Source organism: Nicotiana tomentosiformis, chromosome 3, assembly GCF_000390325.3.
Source record: "Nicotiana tomentosiformis chromosome 3, ASM39032v3, whole genome shotgun sequence".
Classification (NCBI taxonomy): Eukaryota; Viridiplantae; Streptophyta; class Magnoliopsida; order Solanales; family Solanaceae; genus Nicotiana; species Nicotiana tomentosiformis.
In genome coordinates this window covers 95,922,424-95,938,605 of record NC_090814.1, presented here as the reverse complement: position 1 = coordinate 95,938,605, position 16,182 = coordinate 95,922,424, and the positions used below count along the sequence as shown (strand labels likewise).

The following is a 16,182-nucleotide window of genomic DNA, read 5'->3' as shown; positions in this document are numbered from 1 at the left end:
ATGGATTATCTCCATAGGTACCATGCATTGGTTTATTATAGGTTGAAGCAAGTGACTTTTAGGACTCCTGCATATTCACACATAGTAGTTCAAGGAGAAAGATCATTGACATCTAATATTATTTCTGCGGTATTGGCAAGGAAGATGATTCGTCAAGGTTGTGATGCCTATCTTGCTCGTATAATCGATATATGATTGGGGAGTCCAAGTCTTGAGGACATACCAACCGTGTGCGACTTTCATGATGTATTTCCTGATGATCTTCCTGGTTGCCTCCAGAAAGGGAGATTGAATTTCCTATAGAGCTTATCCCTGGAACTACTTCTATTTCTATCGCTCCTTATAGAATGGCTCTAGCTGAATTAAAAGAGTTGAAGGCTCAATTGCAAGAACTTCTTGAGAAAGGTTTTATCCATACCAGTATTTCTCCTTGGGGAGCTCCTATTTTATTTATGAAAAAGAAAGACGGCACTCTTAGGCTTTGCATTGATTACCGATAGCTGAACAAGGTAACAATCAAGAACAAATACCTACGTCTTAGAATCGATGAATTGTTTGACCAACTAAAGGGTGCCAGCTTGTTCTCAAAAATTGACTTGAGGTCTGGATATTATCAGTTGCGAGTAAGGGAGAAAGATGTTCCTAAAACTGCTTTTAAGACCAGGTATGGCCATTATGAATTTTTGGTAATGCCATTTGGTTTGACAAATGCCCCTGCTGCATTTATGGATCTAATGAACTGTGTATTCAAGCCTTACCTTGATCAATTTGTGGTGGTCTTTATTGATGACATTTTAGTCTATTCTAAGAATAGAGAAGATCATGATAAGCATCTCTAGATTGTCATGCAAATTCTGAAGGAGAGGCAACTCTACGCGAAACTTTCCAAATGTGAATTTTGGGTGAGTGAAGTGGCTTTTGGGGGGCATATTGTATAAGCTGAAGGTGTGAAGGTTGATCCTAGTAAGATTCAAGCTATTGTTGATTGGAAACCCCCTAAAAATCCAACTGAGATCAGAAGATTTTTGGGTTTAGCAGGATACTATAGGAGGTTCGTAAAGGGCTTCTCTATTATAGCTTCTCTTTTGACCAAACTTTTGGGGAAAGTCGCCAAGTTTGTATGGGATGACAAGTGTCAAAAGAGCTGTGAAAAGCTCAAATCCTTGTTGACACAAGCTCTAATACTTTCTTTGCCAGCTGAAGGGAAAGATTATGTGATATACAGTGATGCATCTCACCGTGTCTTAGGTTGTGTTTTGATGTAAAAAGGGAAAGTAATTTCTTATGCCTCTCGAGAGTTGAAATCGCATGAGTTGAATTATCCCACTCACGATCTTGAACTTGCTTCCATTGTTTTTGCCTTAAAAATTTGGAGGCATTACTTGTACGGGGAGAAGTGTCATATATTTACTAATCACAAGAGTTTAAAGTACTTGGGTACACAAAAAGAGTTAAACTTGAGACAACGTAGATGGCTTGAAATCATCAAAGATTATGATTGCACGATTGATTATCATCCTGGTAAAGCCAATGTGGTTGCACATGTGTTGAGTCGCATATCCCTTGCAAGTTTAACTCTAAGTCCTTTGCCTTTGCTTCTTAAATTAAGAGCCATGAATGCTTGTCTTTCATTTAATTCTAATGGTTCTATCATTGCTAATTTGCAAGTCAAGCCAGTCTTACTTGAGCAGGTCCAAGAAGCACAAAAGTTAGATGAGAAGCTTGTGAAATGGGTTGAAGAAGGCCAAAATGGAAGAGAATGAGATTTTACATTTAAGAAAGATGGTACCTTATTTTATAAAAATAGGTTGTGTGCTCCTAATGATGATGAATTGGGGAAGGAGATCTTGCTTTAAGCACATAGTTCACCTTATGCAATGTATCCTGGAGGTACTAAAATGTACCGGACCATCAAGGAGCACTATTGGTGGAGTGGTATGAAAAAAGACATTGTAGAGTTCATTTCTAAATGCTTGGTTTGTCAACAAATAAAAGCTGAACATCAAGTCCCTGCTGGTCTACTGCAACCCTTGTCAATACCTGAGTGGAAATGGGAAAGGATAACAATGAACTTTGTTTCTGGACTTTCACGCACTCAAAGGAATCATGATATGATTTGGGTCATTATAGATAGACTAACTAAGAGTGATCATTTCTTGGCAATCAGAATGGACTACTCACTGGAACGTTTGGCAGAATTATACATTAATGAGATTGTAAGGCTACATGGAATCCTTGTTTCTATTGTGTCTGACAGAGATCCAAGGTTTACGTCCAGGTTTTGGTCTAGCTTGCAAGAAGATTTGAGTTCCAGGTTGAATTTTAGTACTGCTTTCCATCCACAAAAATATGTCCAGTCTGAAAGAGTAATACAAATCTTGGAGGATATGCTTTGAGCCTGCATTATTGAGTTTGAGGGTAGTTGGGACAAACACTTAGTCCTGATAGAATTTTCTTACAATAATAGCTACCAATCAAGTATAGGCATGCCTCCTTATGAAGCTTTATATGGGAGAAAATGTAGAACGCCTCTTTGTTGGAACGAGGTTGGTGAAAGAAAATTGGTGGGTCCGGAGATTGTGCAACAAACTGAAGATAAGATAAAAATCATCAGGGATCACTTAAAAATTGCTTTAGATAGACAAAAGTCTTATGCTGATCTTAAGAGGCGTGATATTGAGTATCAGGCGGGTGATAAGGTATTCTTAAAGGTTTCTCCATGGAAGAAGTATATGAGATTTGGACAAAAGGGTAAACTTAGTCCTCGATTTATTAGACCTTATGAAGTGCTTGAGAGAGTTGGCCTGGTTGCTTATAAACTAGATCTTCCACTAGAGTTAGACAAGATCCACAATGTCATCCATGTTTCTATGCTTAGAAGATACCGCTCAGATCCATCTCATGTTCTTCCTATTGAATCTATTGAGGTCAATCCTAATTTGACATATGGAGAAGAACCAATCCAAATATTAGCGCGTGAGATAAAAGAGCTTAGAAATAAGAGAATTCCCTTAGTGAAGGTTCTTTGGAGAAATCATTCTGGCAAGGAAGCTACTTGGGAGCGAGAAGAGGATATGCGAGTTCAATATCCATACTTGTTTCGGGACTAGTATAAGGTAAATTTCGGGACAAAATTTATTTAAGGGGGAGAGATTTGTAACACCCCAAAGTTTTAATTAATATTTGCATTCTCGATTGAGCATATTTATAATGAAGATAGATTTTATGTTGCACTTCCTAAACGTGAATTTGACAACATATAAAAAAAAAATTCTTACTTTAGGTTATGTTAATATTGACAAAGAAGTTCCATGGTGTTGCTATGTGTAACACTTAATATTATTTTGATGAATTGCTATTAAATATATTAGATATTTAAGGTTTTGGTCTGCCACCCTTTTTGTATTTATCCAAAGAAGAAAAGTTGGGCAGCCACTTTTTGTTCATCAACATCTATCCTTAAGGACCTCCTCTCATAGTTCATTCTTTTATACCAAATAAAACCCCTACATTATACCCTTCTTATCACCTAAAATACTTCATGATAACCATAAGAAATTTTCACTAAACCAACCATCAAAACTCGTTCTTGGTGAAACTCAAGTTGCTCCTCTCTTTTGTGGTAAGTTACGAAAGCCATTTTTACACTAGACATCTATTAGTTTTTTCTTCGTATCTTCTTGTATAGGGATCTGTTTTAAGTGATCCAAGCTTTTCTGGAAATATATTTCATAGATATATAATTCTTATTCAGGCACCAAAACCTAATTTGTCTTTTATTTACCCGAAAATGGGTGATGAAGTAAAGGGCAGGTGCTGCCCAGAATTTCTATTTTACACACCCTCCATATACTACTATTAGTAATTTTAGCATAACGTTTTGTACAAAACTGATATGGGGGTGATTAAAGATTTTATGAAATGGTAAGACATATATCTACAACTGTAATAAAGACCACAAAGTCTAGTTTGTCCATTTTCATCTTCAAAACTGAGTCACAACACATGACCGTAATACTGTTCAGAATTTCTGTTTAAATGTTTTTGTGTAATTTGCACAAATATCATGTTTAGTTTGACATGTTAAATCACTGAAATTATATAGATATTTGATTATGTATTTAAGGTATATATACCCTTGTAATATCTAAGGGGAGGTATTTGAGGAAGAGGACGAATTTGGTTTGCCTATGGCGTAGACAATTCGAACGTCTTCAAGTTGTGGTTGAACTGTTTATGGTAAAACACCAAGGTTTGTGTATAAATTTTGTACTCTTTTTACTTGCTGGAATATTTTGAAATAACCTGATATTTTTTTTCTTGTCTTCAATTTATATCGTTGTATTCGTGTTATATCAAGTATTGTAAGATATTTGCTAAATCGCTCACTCATACGGATTTGCTTGACCATTTTCCATTCTTGTTGGGACTTTATCCATCTTGTGGAAGTGACTTTGTCACTCATCTTGGCATGCATCTTGATTTGGATCGTTTGCCATCTTGACTTTGGATTTGTAGTTTGTCTTAAATTATGAAACTTGTCTGTGTTAAGTACGAACTAGGAAGCCATTTTTAATATGGTTCTTGATTCCCTTGACTATTGGGCTTTGACCCTACTTGATTTGGGGCTTTGGTCCACCTTGATATCTTATTATGTTTAGTGTGACGGCATGACGTACATATTGGGCGAAAAGTGGATATTTGGCAAACTTTCTTGGATTGATAGTATACGCTTTCTCGACTCTTGAATCTTGAATATTGTTATTGATATTTGGAAACACTTCAAGGTTCGATATTCGATAATTTTGATATATTTGTTCACTTATTTTAAATTATATTTAATTTGAGCTACTTATGACTGAAAAGCGGAATTGAAGAATTTAATGGCTCCAAGCCCAAAGTTTATACACCACTAAGCTTTATGCTTAGCGATAGTTATTTTCTATCGTAGGTAATGTACGGGATGCGATTTGAAGACGGCCTTATGAAGTATTTTTTTTATCGTAGGTAATGTACAGGATCACATTTGCATATGCACCTAGATTTTCTATAGTTTTGGGAGTTGTACATGATCTATATGTCACACTCATGTATGTTATTTTGGAGGCTTATTGGATCTTAAGACCAAAATCTCGTAACTTGAATTTGGTAACTTGTTTTGCTGTTTTAGGGTGTGTTAATAACTCAAGTCTTGTAATATGCTGAATTTACACTTTGTCTTGTAAAAATATACAAAGGAGAAGACTAGTTTTTTTTACTCGCTAGTTTGAAGTTTATGTACAATATGAATAGGCAGTGATGTTGAACGAAAAGTATAATTTTGTTAGGAAGTTGCTTAACGTGTTGATTATTCAAGAAGGGTTATATCACCTTATGTTTATGTTGATATTTTGACATTGTATTTTATTTTTTTTTAAAAATTATGAAGTGTATTTTCATAAACAAAAATATTGCACTTTGAACCTTTATCGCATGGGCCTATTTCCGCTACTAAATTATTCTGAATGTCTTTTTGGATTAATATCTTCTTAATGTTGTAAGTAGTAAATTAGATTTATTTCGTAAGTAGCACCCTCCCAAAGGGGGTTGCTACAAGAGTGTTGTCGAGGATAGTTACGAGACGGGCTCTGATGTTGACGCCGATGAGGTGAGAATGATGGGGGAGGGATTTATCCGACTCGAATTAAGATTGGAGGGGTCCACACAGACCATTGCGATCCTCATAGATCAATATTTGTTGGTTAATATGGAGACCGTGGTTCCTTCCCTTGGTCCCCTCTGTTCGGATGTGGAGGGTAAAACCCTTGAAAAGCTGGATGACGCTACCTTATCTAGGAGCATAGTCGGCCTCGCTCTCAGGGTAAGTTTTTCGACTTCTTTCGTTTTTGTTTATCTATTTTAAAGTTTATGCTCTGTTCTTACTCTCTGTTTTCTTTTTCTCTCTTTCAGACTGCGATTTTGGAAATTGAAAGCGCCCAAAGAGAGGAGAGGCAAAAGGTTATTTTTCTGAAGATGGAGCCAAAATACCGTGAGTACTGTGGTATGTACCGCGAGATTTGTAGGCGGTTTGGTGAGGGTGGCTATTTTTGAGCTCTTTGAGATGATCTAAAGGAAAAGGATGACGATCTGGTGAGGGTCATCGAAAAATACAGCGTTCTTGAGGGGGCGCTAAGGGATAAAGAAGATGAGTTGGAGGTTAGTAAGGGGGGTCGAAGCCCAGTGTGGCGAGGTCTAAGACCATGTGGTCTCGCTGCGTGCCAAGCTCGAGAAGTGTGAATTCAAAAAGGATGATTTAAGTGGCGAGGTCGCCGAGAAGGTAGCAGATCTCGAGAAAGTGGAGTTAGCTCGGCTGGGGCTATGAGGAAGATGAAGGCTTTGGAGATAGCAATCTGTGTTCTTCATTCTAAGCAAGAGAGCGCCTTAGAGACGGCCAAACTCAAAGAAGAGCGGTTTGATGAACGGATTGGAGAATTAGAGAAAGAGTCTTCTGGCCTGTGTGATCGAGTCGCCGCTCTTGAGGCCGAGAAGGCACAATTACTAGCCCGACCATCCTATTCCCGCACTCATAATTTCCTTGATGTTTCTCGGGATTTATAAGAGGGGTGGATTCACGTTGAGTCCCAGCTGGATATATTTATAGATATGATGAGGGCGAGAACCATTTCAGAAGCCGTCTTCAAGGATGCTCGTATTAAGGCACGTGGAGCTCGGGTCGCTTGTTGTTATGATCCTGCTACAACGGAGGCCGGTGATGATAAGGGGTATGCGGGAGTGAATCGGATTGAAGAGGACGCCTGGTATGAGGACGAGTATCCTGAGGGCGATGGTGATGGTGAATATGGGGATGGCTTAGGTGATCAGGTCGATGGTGTTGCTGGGCTTGGTGGCGATTAGCAGCTTTTCTTTTTCTTATTTTTGTTTTGCCGCAGACTCGTGCGTTTTTGTGGGTGTCTTTTCAAGCCTTTGTAAAAAATATTCTGAGTATGAAACACCAGTTTTGTTATTTGTACCTCATTTTTTTTCTTCGAGTCAAAATTGTATGCTTTTGATCTTGTTACTTGGTTGCCTTGGTTTTATTGTTTGTAATCATTTAGCTCGACTATGGTTGACAATATTCTTAGTTTAATTATAGTCGCAGGTTGACAGGTGTTAGTTAGATCGTGGTCGAAACAAAACCTAAGTTTGATCATGGTCGAGGGCCGGTAGTTGTTAGTTCAAACGAGGTCGAATGTATCGTATGTTTGTTTATGGTCGAAGGCCGATTAGGTGTTAATTCGAATGAAGTCGAATATAACCTATACTTGGTCGTGGTCAAGGACCGTTTAGGTGTATATTCGAACGAGGTCGAATATAACCTATACTTAATTATGGCCGAGGGCCGTTTAGGTGTGAATTCGAACGAGGTCGAATATAACCTATACTCAGTTTTGGTCGAGGGCCGTTTAGGTGTGAATTCGAACGAGGTCGTAGTTATGGATGAGGGCAGTTTAGGTGTAAATTCGAACGAGGCCTAATATAACCTATACTCACTTATGGTCAATGGTCGTTTAGGTGTGAATTCGAACGAGGTCGAATATAACATATACTTAGTTATGGTCGAGGGCCATTTAGGTGTGCCTTTAGGCACGACATTTGTAGGCATTGTAATATATAAGGCGACATTGCCTTGGTTGTACAGTTGGAGAAATAGAAATGAACTTCATGCTTTGTGCTTTGTTCATACACTTGGAGAAATTTACATAATTTTTTTAGACGTTGGCTGGCAGTTCAATATCAGTCCCAGTCCTAGCCTATCCAGTCCCTTCAGTGGTCGACTTGGAGAAGTCTCGAGAGGTCGAGCAATGAACTAGCCGTCCTGTGCCTCCGTCTATGCGTACTTCAACCTGAAGCATCTCCTCCGTCGCCTCGTTAAAAACCTCCTCGAGAAAACCCAATTGGGACAAAACTCAAGTGAGGGAAAAAGAGTACGACTTTTGGGACGCTTCACGGATTAAAAGTTAAAGTACTTGAGGTGTGCAATGTTTCAGTTGTTTGGTAGTAGCTTTCCTTCCATTGTTTCCAGTTGGAATGACCCCTTGCTTGCTGTTGCTATGATTTTGTACGGGCCATCCTAATTGGTTCCTAGTTTACCTTTCCATGGGTCTTTGCTCGCTTGTGTTGGCCTGATATTTGCCTTTTTGTTATAATAGCAATCTCCTTGTTGATTTTACGCAATCATCCTTATATAGGCCATATCTCTTCGTTTATCGACTTTGTCGAGCTCCTACCTTCTGCTTTCATCGTTGCTGGGTCCGCTTTCGTGGGAGTATCTTAGGCTGGGCTCCCTGACTTCGACCGGTATTACTGCATCAGTCCCATAGACCAATGAGTAAGGCGTCTCTCATGTGCTCATCTTCGGCGTTGTTCGATAGGCCTAGAGTACTTCTGGTAATATTTTCGGCCACAAGCCTTTGGCGTCTTCAAGTTTCTTCTTCATGATGTCCAGTATTGATTTGTTGGAGGATTCCGCTTATCCATTTCCCACAGGATGATATGGCATTGAGAGTATTATTTTGATATGTCATTTCTCAAAAAACTCAGCGACTTTCTTTCCTATAAATTGGGGTCTGTTGTCGCAGTTGATCTCTTTGGGGAGGCCGAATCGGCATATGATGTTTTTCCGTATGAAGGTGATCACCTCATGTTCATGTATTTGGGCGAATGCTCCTGCTTCTACCCATTTGGAGAAATAGTCAATTAAAACTAAAAGAAATCGTACGTTACCTCGTCCTGCCGGCAGAGGGCCCACGATGTCCATTCCCCATTTGATGAATGGCCAAGGGGAAGTCACTGAGTGTAGGTGTTTGCCTGCTTGGTGAATCATTGGGGCATACTTCTGGCATTGCTCGCATTGTTTCATGAAATCCGCAACCTCCTTTTTCATGGTGGGTCAGTAATATCCTGCCTGTATGAGGCATCTAACCAAAGCCCGATTGCCTAAATGAGCTCCACAGTGGCCTTCGTGTACTTCCTCAAGGATGCGTCATGTCTGATTTGGGCCCAGGCATTTCGCCAGAGGGCCACCGTCCGTCCTCTTGTACAGGTCGTTGTGAATGATGTTGTACCTTGCCGCTTGCATCCGTAATTTCTTGGCTTCTTTTTTATCAACTGGGAGTATTCTGTCGTGCAAGTATGTAACAATACGGTTGCGCCAGTCCCAAGTCAAGTTTATGGTTCTTACCTCGATTAGGACTATTGATGAGTTGAAAAGATGGACTACGCTTCTGTCTCTGGTTGTAAAGTTTTTGGTGGCTGCGGCTAATTTGGCGAGGTTGTCCGCCTCAGTATTCTATGCTCGGGGGATCTGGTTGAGTTGGCACTCGTCGAACTCAGGTAGTAGCTTGTAGATTTCAGGCTGGTACTTCTGTAACCTTTGTTCCTTGATTTGGAAAGTCCCTATGACTTGGTTGACCACGAGTTGAGAATCGCAGCGCAGTCTTAGCCGCTTCGCTCCGTATTTTAGTGCTAGTCTTAATCCTGCAATTACGACCTCATACTCGACCTCGTTGTTAGTCATGTCCAGGCACCTTATGGAATGACGTATCACTTCACTTGTTGGGACTTCAAGTACGAGTCCTAGCCCAGACCCTGACGCGTTAGATATGTCGTCAGTATACAGGACCCAGAGGTCTTACGTTTGGCGAGAAGCGTGGACGACTTCTTTTTTGACTTCGGGCATTATTTTTGCGCTGAAGTCGGCGACAAAGTCTGCAAGGACTTGTGACTTTATCACTGTTCATGGCCGATATATGATATCGTGCTCGCTTAATTCGATGGCCTATTTGGCCAACCTGCCCGATAGCTCGGGTTTATGCAAAATGATTTTTAGGGGGAAAGTCGTGACAACCGAGACGGGGTGGCATTGGAAATATGGTCTAAGCTTTCGTGAAGCTACGACTAAGGCCAGAGCTAGTTTTTCGAGGTGAGGGTATCTCGACTTGGCGTCGACTAGTGTTTTGCTAATGTAATATATGGAAGACTGCGTACCTTTATTTTCTCGGACGAGGATCGCGCTCACAGCTACTTCGGACTCGACGAGATAGACGAGGAGGTATTGCCCTGGTTTTAGTTTTGAAAGCAATGGTGGCAATGACAAGTACACCTTTAACTCCTTCAGGGCTTGGGCGCACTCAGGGGTCCATTGGAGGCCGTTATCCTTTTTGAGTACGCCGAAGAATTTATGTCACCTATCAGATGATCGCGAAATGAATCTTGAAAGGGAAGCGATACGACCAGTCAATCTCTGAACCTGTTTTTGGTGGTCAGGTGCTCTGGTATCCCTTTTATGGCCTTGATTTGGTCGGGATTGACCTCGATACCCCGCTGTGACACTAGAAAACCTAAGCACTTTCCTGAGGCCACGCCGAATGCACATTTTTCGGGGTTCAGTTTCATTCCGTATTGCTTGAGTATGCCAAAGGCTTCTCTCAAGTGGTCGATGTGATCTTCTTTCCTTTTGGATTTGAATAGCATGTCATCTATACAGACTTCCATCGTTTTTCTGAGTTGGTCTTTGAACATCCTCGTCATCAACCTTTGATAAGTCGCCCCCGTATTATTTAGTCTGAAGGGCATGACCCTGTAGCAGTACATCCCTTGATGAGTGATGAATGTGGTTTTTTCCTGATCCTCTTCCTCCATGAGGATCTGATTATAGCCCGAGTAGGCATCCAAGAAGCTTAGCAGTTCATGCCCGGCCGTTATGTCGATGACTTGGTCGATATGGGGTAGTGGAAATGAATCCTTGGGGCATGCTTTGTTTAGGTCAGTGAAATCTACGCACATCCGCCATTTGCCGTTCTTCTTTTTCACCATGACCACGTTTGCGACCCATTGGGGGTATCTCGACTCCCTGACGGAGCCATTTTCTAATAACTTTTCCACTTTTTTGCGTACTGCGTCATTAATTATGGAATTGAACTTACGCCTAACCAGCCTCATGGGGGGGGGATGGATCGACGTTCAATTTGTGTGTGGCGATCTCCTTTGGGATACCTGGCATATCTGCATGGCTGAAAGCAAACAAGTCTACGTTAGCAGTTAAGAATTGACGAAACTTACCTGGTTCCTGAAGTTTGCAACCGATATAAGCTTTCTTGTTGTAGTCATTGCTGTCTAATTGAACGGGGTCGAGGTCCTCTACGGTCGATCCTTTGGGTTGAACAATGCACAAGAAAGTAAAGGAAATTTTTTGCCGGAAAAGTGCATTTATACGGTCCATTATGCGATCGCATAATCACTCTACGGGCCACATAATGGCCGCAGAAGTGAGCAGGAGAGGGCTATTCTGGAAGCAGCTATGCGGTCGACTATGCGACCGCATAACTGTTATGCGGTGCATTATGCGACCGCATAACACTTATGCGGACCGCATAGTGACCGCATACACAGGCAGTTCTTTTGGCTATTTTGTAACCAATTATGCGGTCCGCATAACCATTATGCGGTCGCATATGCGACCGCAGAACCTGTTCCGGAGTTTCATTTTTTGGGTTTTAAAAACCCGACCCTACTTCATTAAATACATATTTTGGGCCATTTTTTAGAGATAATCTGATATTTTAGAGTGAGAGAGGGTGCCCTAGAGTGAGAAGGTGTTCTCCAATAATTGTTCTTCAATTCTTGCCCAAGTTTTGGAAGATTGAGAGGGGAAACTCACTAGGTCTTCATTCTAGAGGTAAGATTCTACACCTTAACCCTCAATTTTGAATTTTATGTGGAAATGGATAATAAGCAAGATAATTTATGGGCAAGAGGGTTGGTTATTTTACATGCATGTGTTATCAAAGGGTGGAGAAAGATTGTTGAGCTAAAAATGGTAAAGGTTGGGTTGTGGGATGATGGAATCCTCCATAAAAGGACCTTGAACCTTAATGCACACCTAGTGTTTGATAAAATGCTCAAATGAGTTAGAACCATAATCATCTTCCTAATTATGGTTCAATTTGTTATATTTCTAAAATAGATCGAAGTTGCTAAGAATTCCGTAATGCTTTAGAGTTTAAGGAAGCTCAATTGAGGTATGTTGGCTAAACTCTTCTTTGAGAATTGGAATTCCCATTATCCTTGTAAGTTTCGAGATGTTGATTATAAATCGAGTATTCCGATAAGTTCTGCGATGAAGATATATGTTCAATCCGTGTTTCAAATGCTCTTATCATATTGCATTATAAATTGAGGATGTGTCCCAAACTATGGATTATGTATCCACATGTTAAAATTTCTAATCGTGATTTATGTGAAAGTTATTATGTCAAGTTGTGTAGAGATTGTGATTGTGATACACCTCCACCCGCATACATTGGGATGAGGCGGCATGACCGATTTGTGTGGGGATTATGGTATAGAGATTGTGATTATGATTGTGATACACCTCCACCCGAATATATATTGGGTTGAGGCGGCATGACCGCTTTGTGTAGGAATTATGGTATTGTGGGACTGCACCTCCACCCGTTTACATTAGGGCGAGGCGGTACAACCGCTTTGTGTATAGTTTTGGTATTGTTGTGGTACCACCACCCACATACATTGGGGTGAGGCGGCATAGCCACTTTGTGTAGGTTCTTGGTACTGTGGTTATACATCCACCCGCATACATTGAGGTGAGGCGGCAGGGCCGCTTGATTTGAGTTGTGGTATTGTACGTACACCTCCACCTGCATACATTGAGGTGAGGCGGCGGGGCCGCTTTGTGTGAAGATGGTTATAGAGGATCTCATCTTAAATCCTATAAATGTTGTTGATAGCATTTAATAAGCTTGCTATGGTTGAGACGGTTATCTATATTATACTATTACCGCACTGGTTCATCATATTCATCTTGTATTTCTGAATTTTTAAATTAGTGTTTAGTTTTTATACTAGTACTATTCGACGGTACTAACGTCCCTTTTGCCGGGGGCGCTGCATCTTTAAATGGATGCAGGCGATTCCACAGCAGGAGATATTGATCACTCATAGCAGTACACCTACTTTCCAGCTGACTTGGTGAGCCTCACTTCATCCCGGGGTCATGTATCTTTTGTTCTTTGTGTATTCTGTTTGGGGTATAGCTGGGGCCTTATTGCGGGCATTATCATTGTACTCATATTTATCTATAAAGGCTTCGTAGACATAGTGTGGGTTGTGTATTGGTGTTGGGGAAAGACAAACTATGTTATATTGTAGTTGTATTACTTGCCCATTTGAGACATTAAAAATGATAAAACTATTGGTAAGAAATTGGTAATTGCAGACATGACCACTTTATTGTTTAATTAAGGAAAACATATATTCTCTTTATTCATGAATGAGTTTGGGTAGAAGGAATCTAATAGGCTTGCTCGGTCGGGTTCACTCGGTTGAGCGCCGGTTGCGCTCCTCGATTTTGGGGCGTGACAGGATGGCTCTCATGGTGTGTATCTATGGTCGCCCTATTATGGTGTTGTACGTTGTGTCTTGGTCCATGATATGGAACGTGGTTTCCAGTGTGACGCCACCGGCCAGGACGAGGAGTGTGATCTCACCGGATGTTCCCTCAACTGCATTGTTAAAACCCGTTAGTGTGATACAGCGCTGCACTATCTTATCCTTGAGTTTCATATGTGCAAGCACTCGAGGGTGGATAATGCATGCACCGCTCCTATCGTCCACCATAATATGCCTCACATCGGTATCTAAAATTCGTAAAGTGATAACAAGAGCATCATAGTGAGGGAGAACTAAACCGTTGGCATCTGACTTATTGAAGATAATACTTTCTTCGAGTTCATCATACCGTTCATGGGTGATCGACCGTTTGAGTTTCTGGGTTGTGGTGAACTTCACACTCTTGATGGAAGCATCGTTGCCTCCCCTAATGATCATGTGGATAGTACGGGTCGGCAAGGGTGGTTTCGGCAGTCCTTGATGTTGTTCATGTCCTCTGGCAAAGTTGGTCCTTACCCGGTCTCTCAGCAACTCTTTGAGGTGTCCCTATCGTAGCATGTTTATGACCTCCTGTCTTAGGGCGATGCAATCTTCAATTTTGTGTCCTCGCTCTTGATGGAACTCGCAGAGGGCATCGAATTTTCTGGTATTCGGCTCTGACCTCATCTTTTGTGGCCACTTCACCTTCTGTTCGAGCTTCTCCAAGGCGTAGATTATTTCTGTAGGTGACACATAAAAATTGTGAGCGGATAATAAATGGAGCATACCTCTCTTATTCCGGTGAGTCCCTATTTTTGATCGGGGTGGGCCTTCTTCGTGGGGAGATGAGGATGTAGTGGCGGTTCTGACATATGGTAGATGTCGTTCCCGGTTGGGTCACGAGGCTGCAAGGTCTCTTATGATATCATTTCATCTATCTTTCATGGATTCTTCTTGCACCGAGGTCAGTCGATGGGTGGGCCCATCGAGGTCATCCTCGTCTGCTCAGACTTCGGCACAATATGCATTGTGTATCTCATCCCAAGTAGTTAGGGGGTACTTCATAAGTCGACTCAGTAGCTTTCTTGTCGCCCTCAAACCGTTTCTGCTCAGTCTGTTTTGAAAAGTCGAGACTGCCATCCCTTCCGATACATTTGGCAAGGTCATTCTCACTCGGTTGAACCGGGCGAGGAAATTCCTCAATCCTTCTCCCGGAGACTGTTTAATAGCAAATATGTCGTTTACTCTCTCCTCTACCTTTTTGGCTCCAACATGGGCCGTTACGAACTTATCGGCCATTTCTTCGAAGGTTTCAATAGAGCATGCAGGCAGTTGTGAGTACCAAGTTAATGCTCCTCCCGTGAGGGACTCACCGATCTTTTTTAACAAAATCGAGGATACTTGTTCCTTGGTGAGGTCATTGCCTTTCATAGCGGTGACGTAGTAAGTCATATGGTCTTCGGGGTCGGTCGTGCCATCATATATTTTCAGATAAGGCAGCATCTTAAAGGTCTTTGGTATGGCATGTGGGGCGACATCATCACTGTACGGCTGATCGATGAACCATCCGGCATCTCTCTTTGGCAAGAGCTTAGGGGCGCCCAGTATCTTATCGACCCTCTCTTTGTGTTTTCTCATTTGATCTCGAAGCGTTTTGTTCTCATTTCCCATTTCCTCCATTCTTTTCAAAATGGCTGTGAGAGTGTCGTCACCTGCATTATTAACGACATTGTGAGTAATTCCTGCCATTGGAGGAGGTGGGAGTTGACCATGCTGCTCGTCTGCTGGTGGTATAACGCAAGTCCTTGCGTTATCTATAGTCGCGTCCCGAGCGGGCTTATGGAGGATGCTGGTTAGCGTGTCAGATAGCCAGGCCTCTAGGAGCTTTTTTATTGCTAGTGGCGCCTCCTCCGCCAAGGATGTGGAGGCTTCCTTGCCAAGAGACTTTGTGATGCTGCCATGGGGAGGGGGTGATCCACCTCGCCTGGGAGAGGCATTGGGCGTTGCGCCCTCGTCCACTGCTTCAGAGCTGGCTGGTTGGGAGGTCACTCATTATTCTCATTCTTTCTTCTCTGTTACGTGCCATATTAGATCTATGTATGCATAGAGAAAATGATCTTGCTCTTTTTTTTTTTTTTTTTTTTTACGTTAGTAACCAATGTCAGTTGTAGATCTAGAAGAAACTAAAAATTTAACTAGATAATCCCCACATACGGCGCCAAATTGTTTGACCAAAAAGTATAATTTTTGGCTAAAACTATTATATTTATGTAATAATGGGTTAAACCTAGTTAATGATAATATCTCTAGATGCGAGTTTTGAAAGCGTGTGTGAGGTGGAACAGATCCAGCAGGGGGGCTGACAATAACAAGCATTAAATAGTCATAAAAAATAAGCAATAATGGAAGAAAGGCTGATAATAAATAGTAATAAATGGCATTTGAGTAAATAGGAGGAGTGATTCACCCAATAAATAATGATCTAGGTGATTATTCCTCATGACAATGATGAGTAATACACAGATCTTAGAACATTCAAATTTTTATCGGATCTGATGGAAAAGTGCAGGATAATGTAAACAAGAATCTTGATAAAAAGGTGTTCTATGTATCTTTTCAAGAGGGAGAAAATATTTTGTAAAGTCTACTCTTATCACAATGAATATCACATGCCTCTATTCATTATCTTTTTTTCTATTTATATGGGACATACCCCCAATAAACTCTAATAGTACAGGTACAGAGAATATCTAA

At 41.2% G+C, this 16,182-nt stretch overlaps 2 protein-coding genes across 2 annotated transcripts; one reads left to right on the top strand and one right to left on the bottom strand.

Moving 5' to 3' along the window:
• The first annotated feature begins 2,486 nt into the window (after positions 1 to 2,486).
• Positions 2,487 to 3,110, top strand: LOC138908195 (uncharacterized). The gene has a single exon (XM_070198841.1). It carries the CDS (start codon positions 2,487 to 2,489, stop codon positions 3,108 to 3,110), a length of 624 nt encoding a protein of 207 aa, XP_070054942.1.
• Positions 3,111 to 14,433: 11,323 nt separating this feature from the next.
• LOC138908194 (uncharacterized) lies at positions 14,434 to 15,177 on the bottom strand. The gene has a single exon (XM_070198840.1). It carries the CDS (start codon positions 15,175 to 15,177, stop codon positions 14,434 to 14,436), a length of 744 nt encoding a protein of 247 aa, XP_070054941.1.
• Between the last annotated feature and the right edge of the window lie 1,005 nt (positions 15,178 to 16,182).

Coding starts and splice junctions, on each gene's coding strand:
- LOC138908195 (XM_070198841.1), top strand. CDS start 2,487: ATGCCTCCTTATGAAGCTTTATATGGGAGAAAATGTAGAACGCCTCTT.
- LOC138908194 (XM_070198840.1), bottom strand. CDS start 15,177: ATGGCAGGAATTACTCACAATGTCGTTAATAATGCAGGTGACGACACT.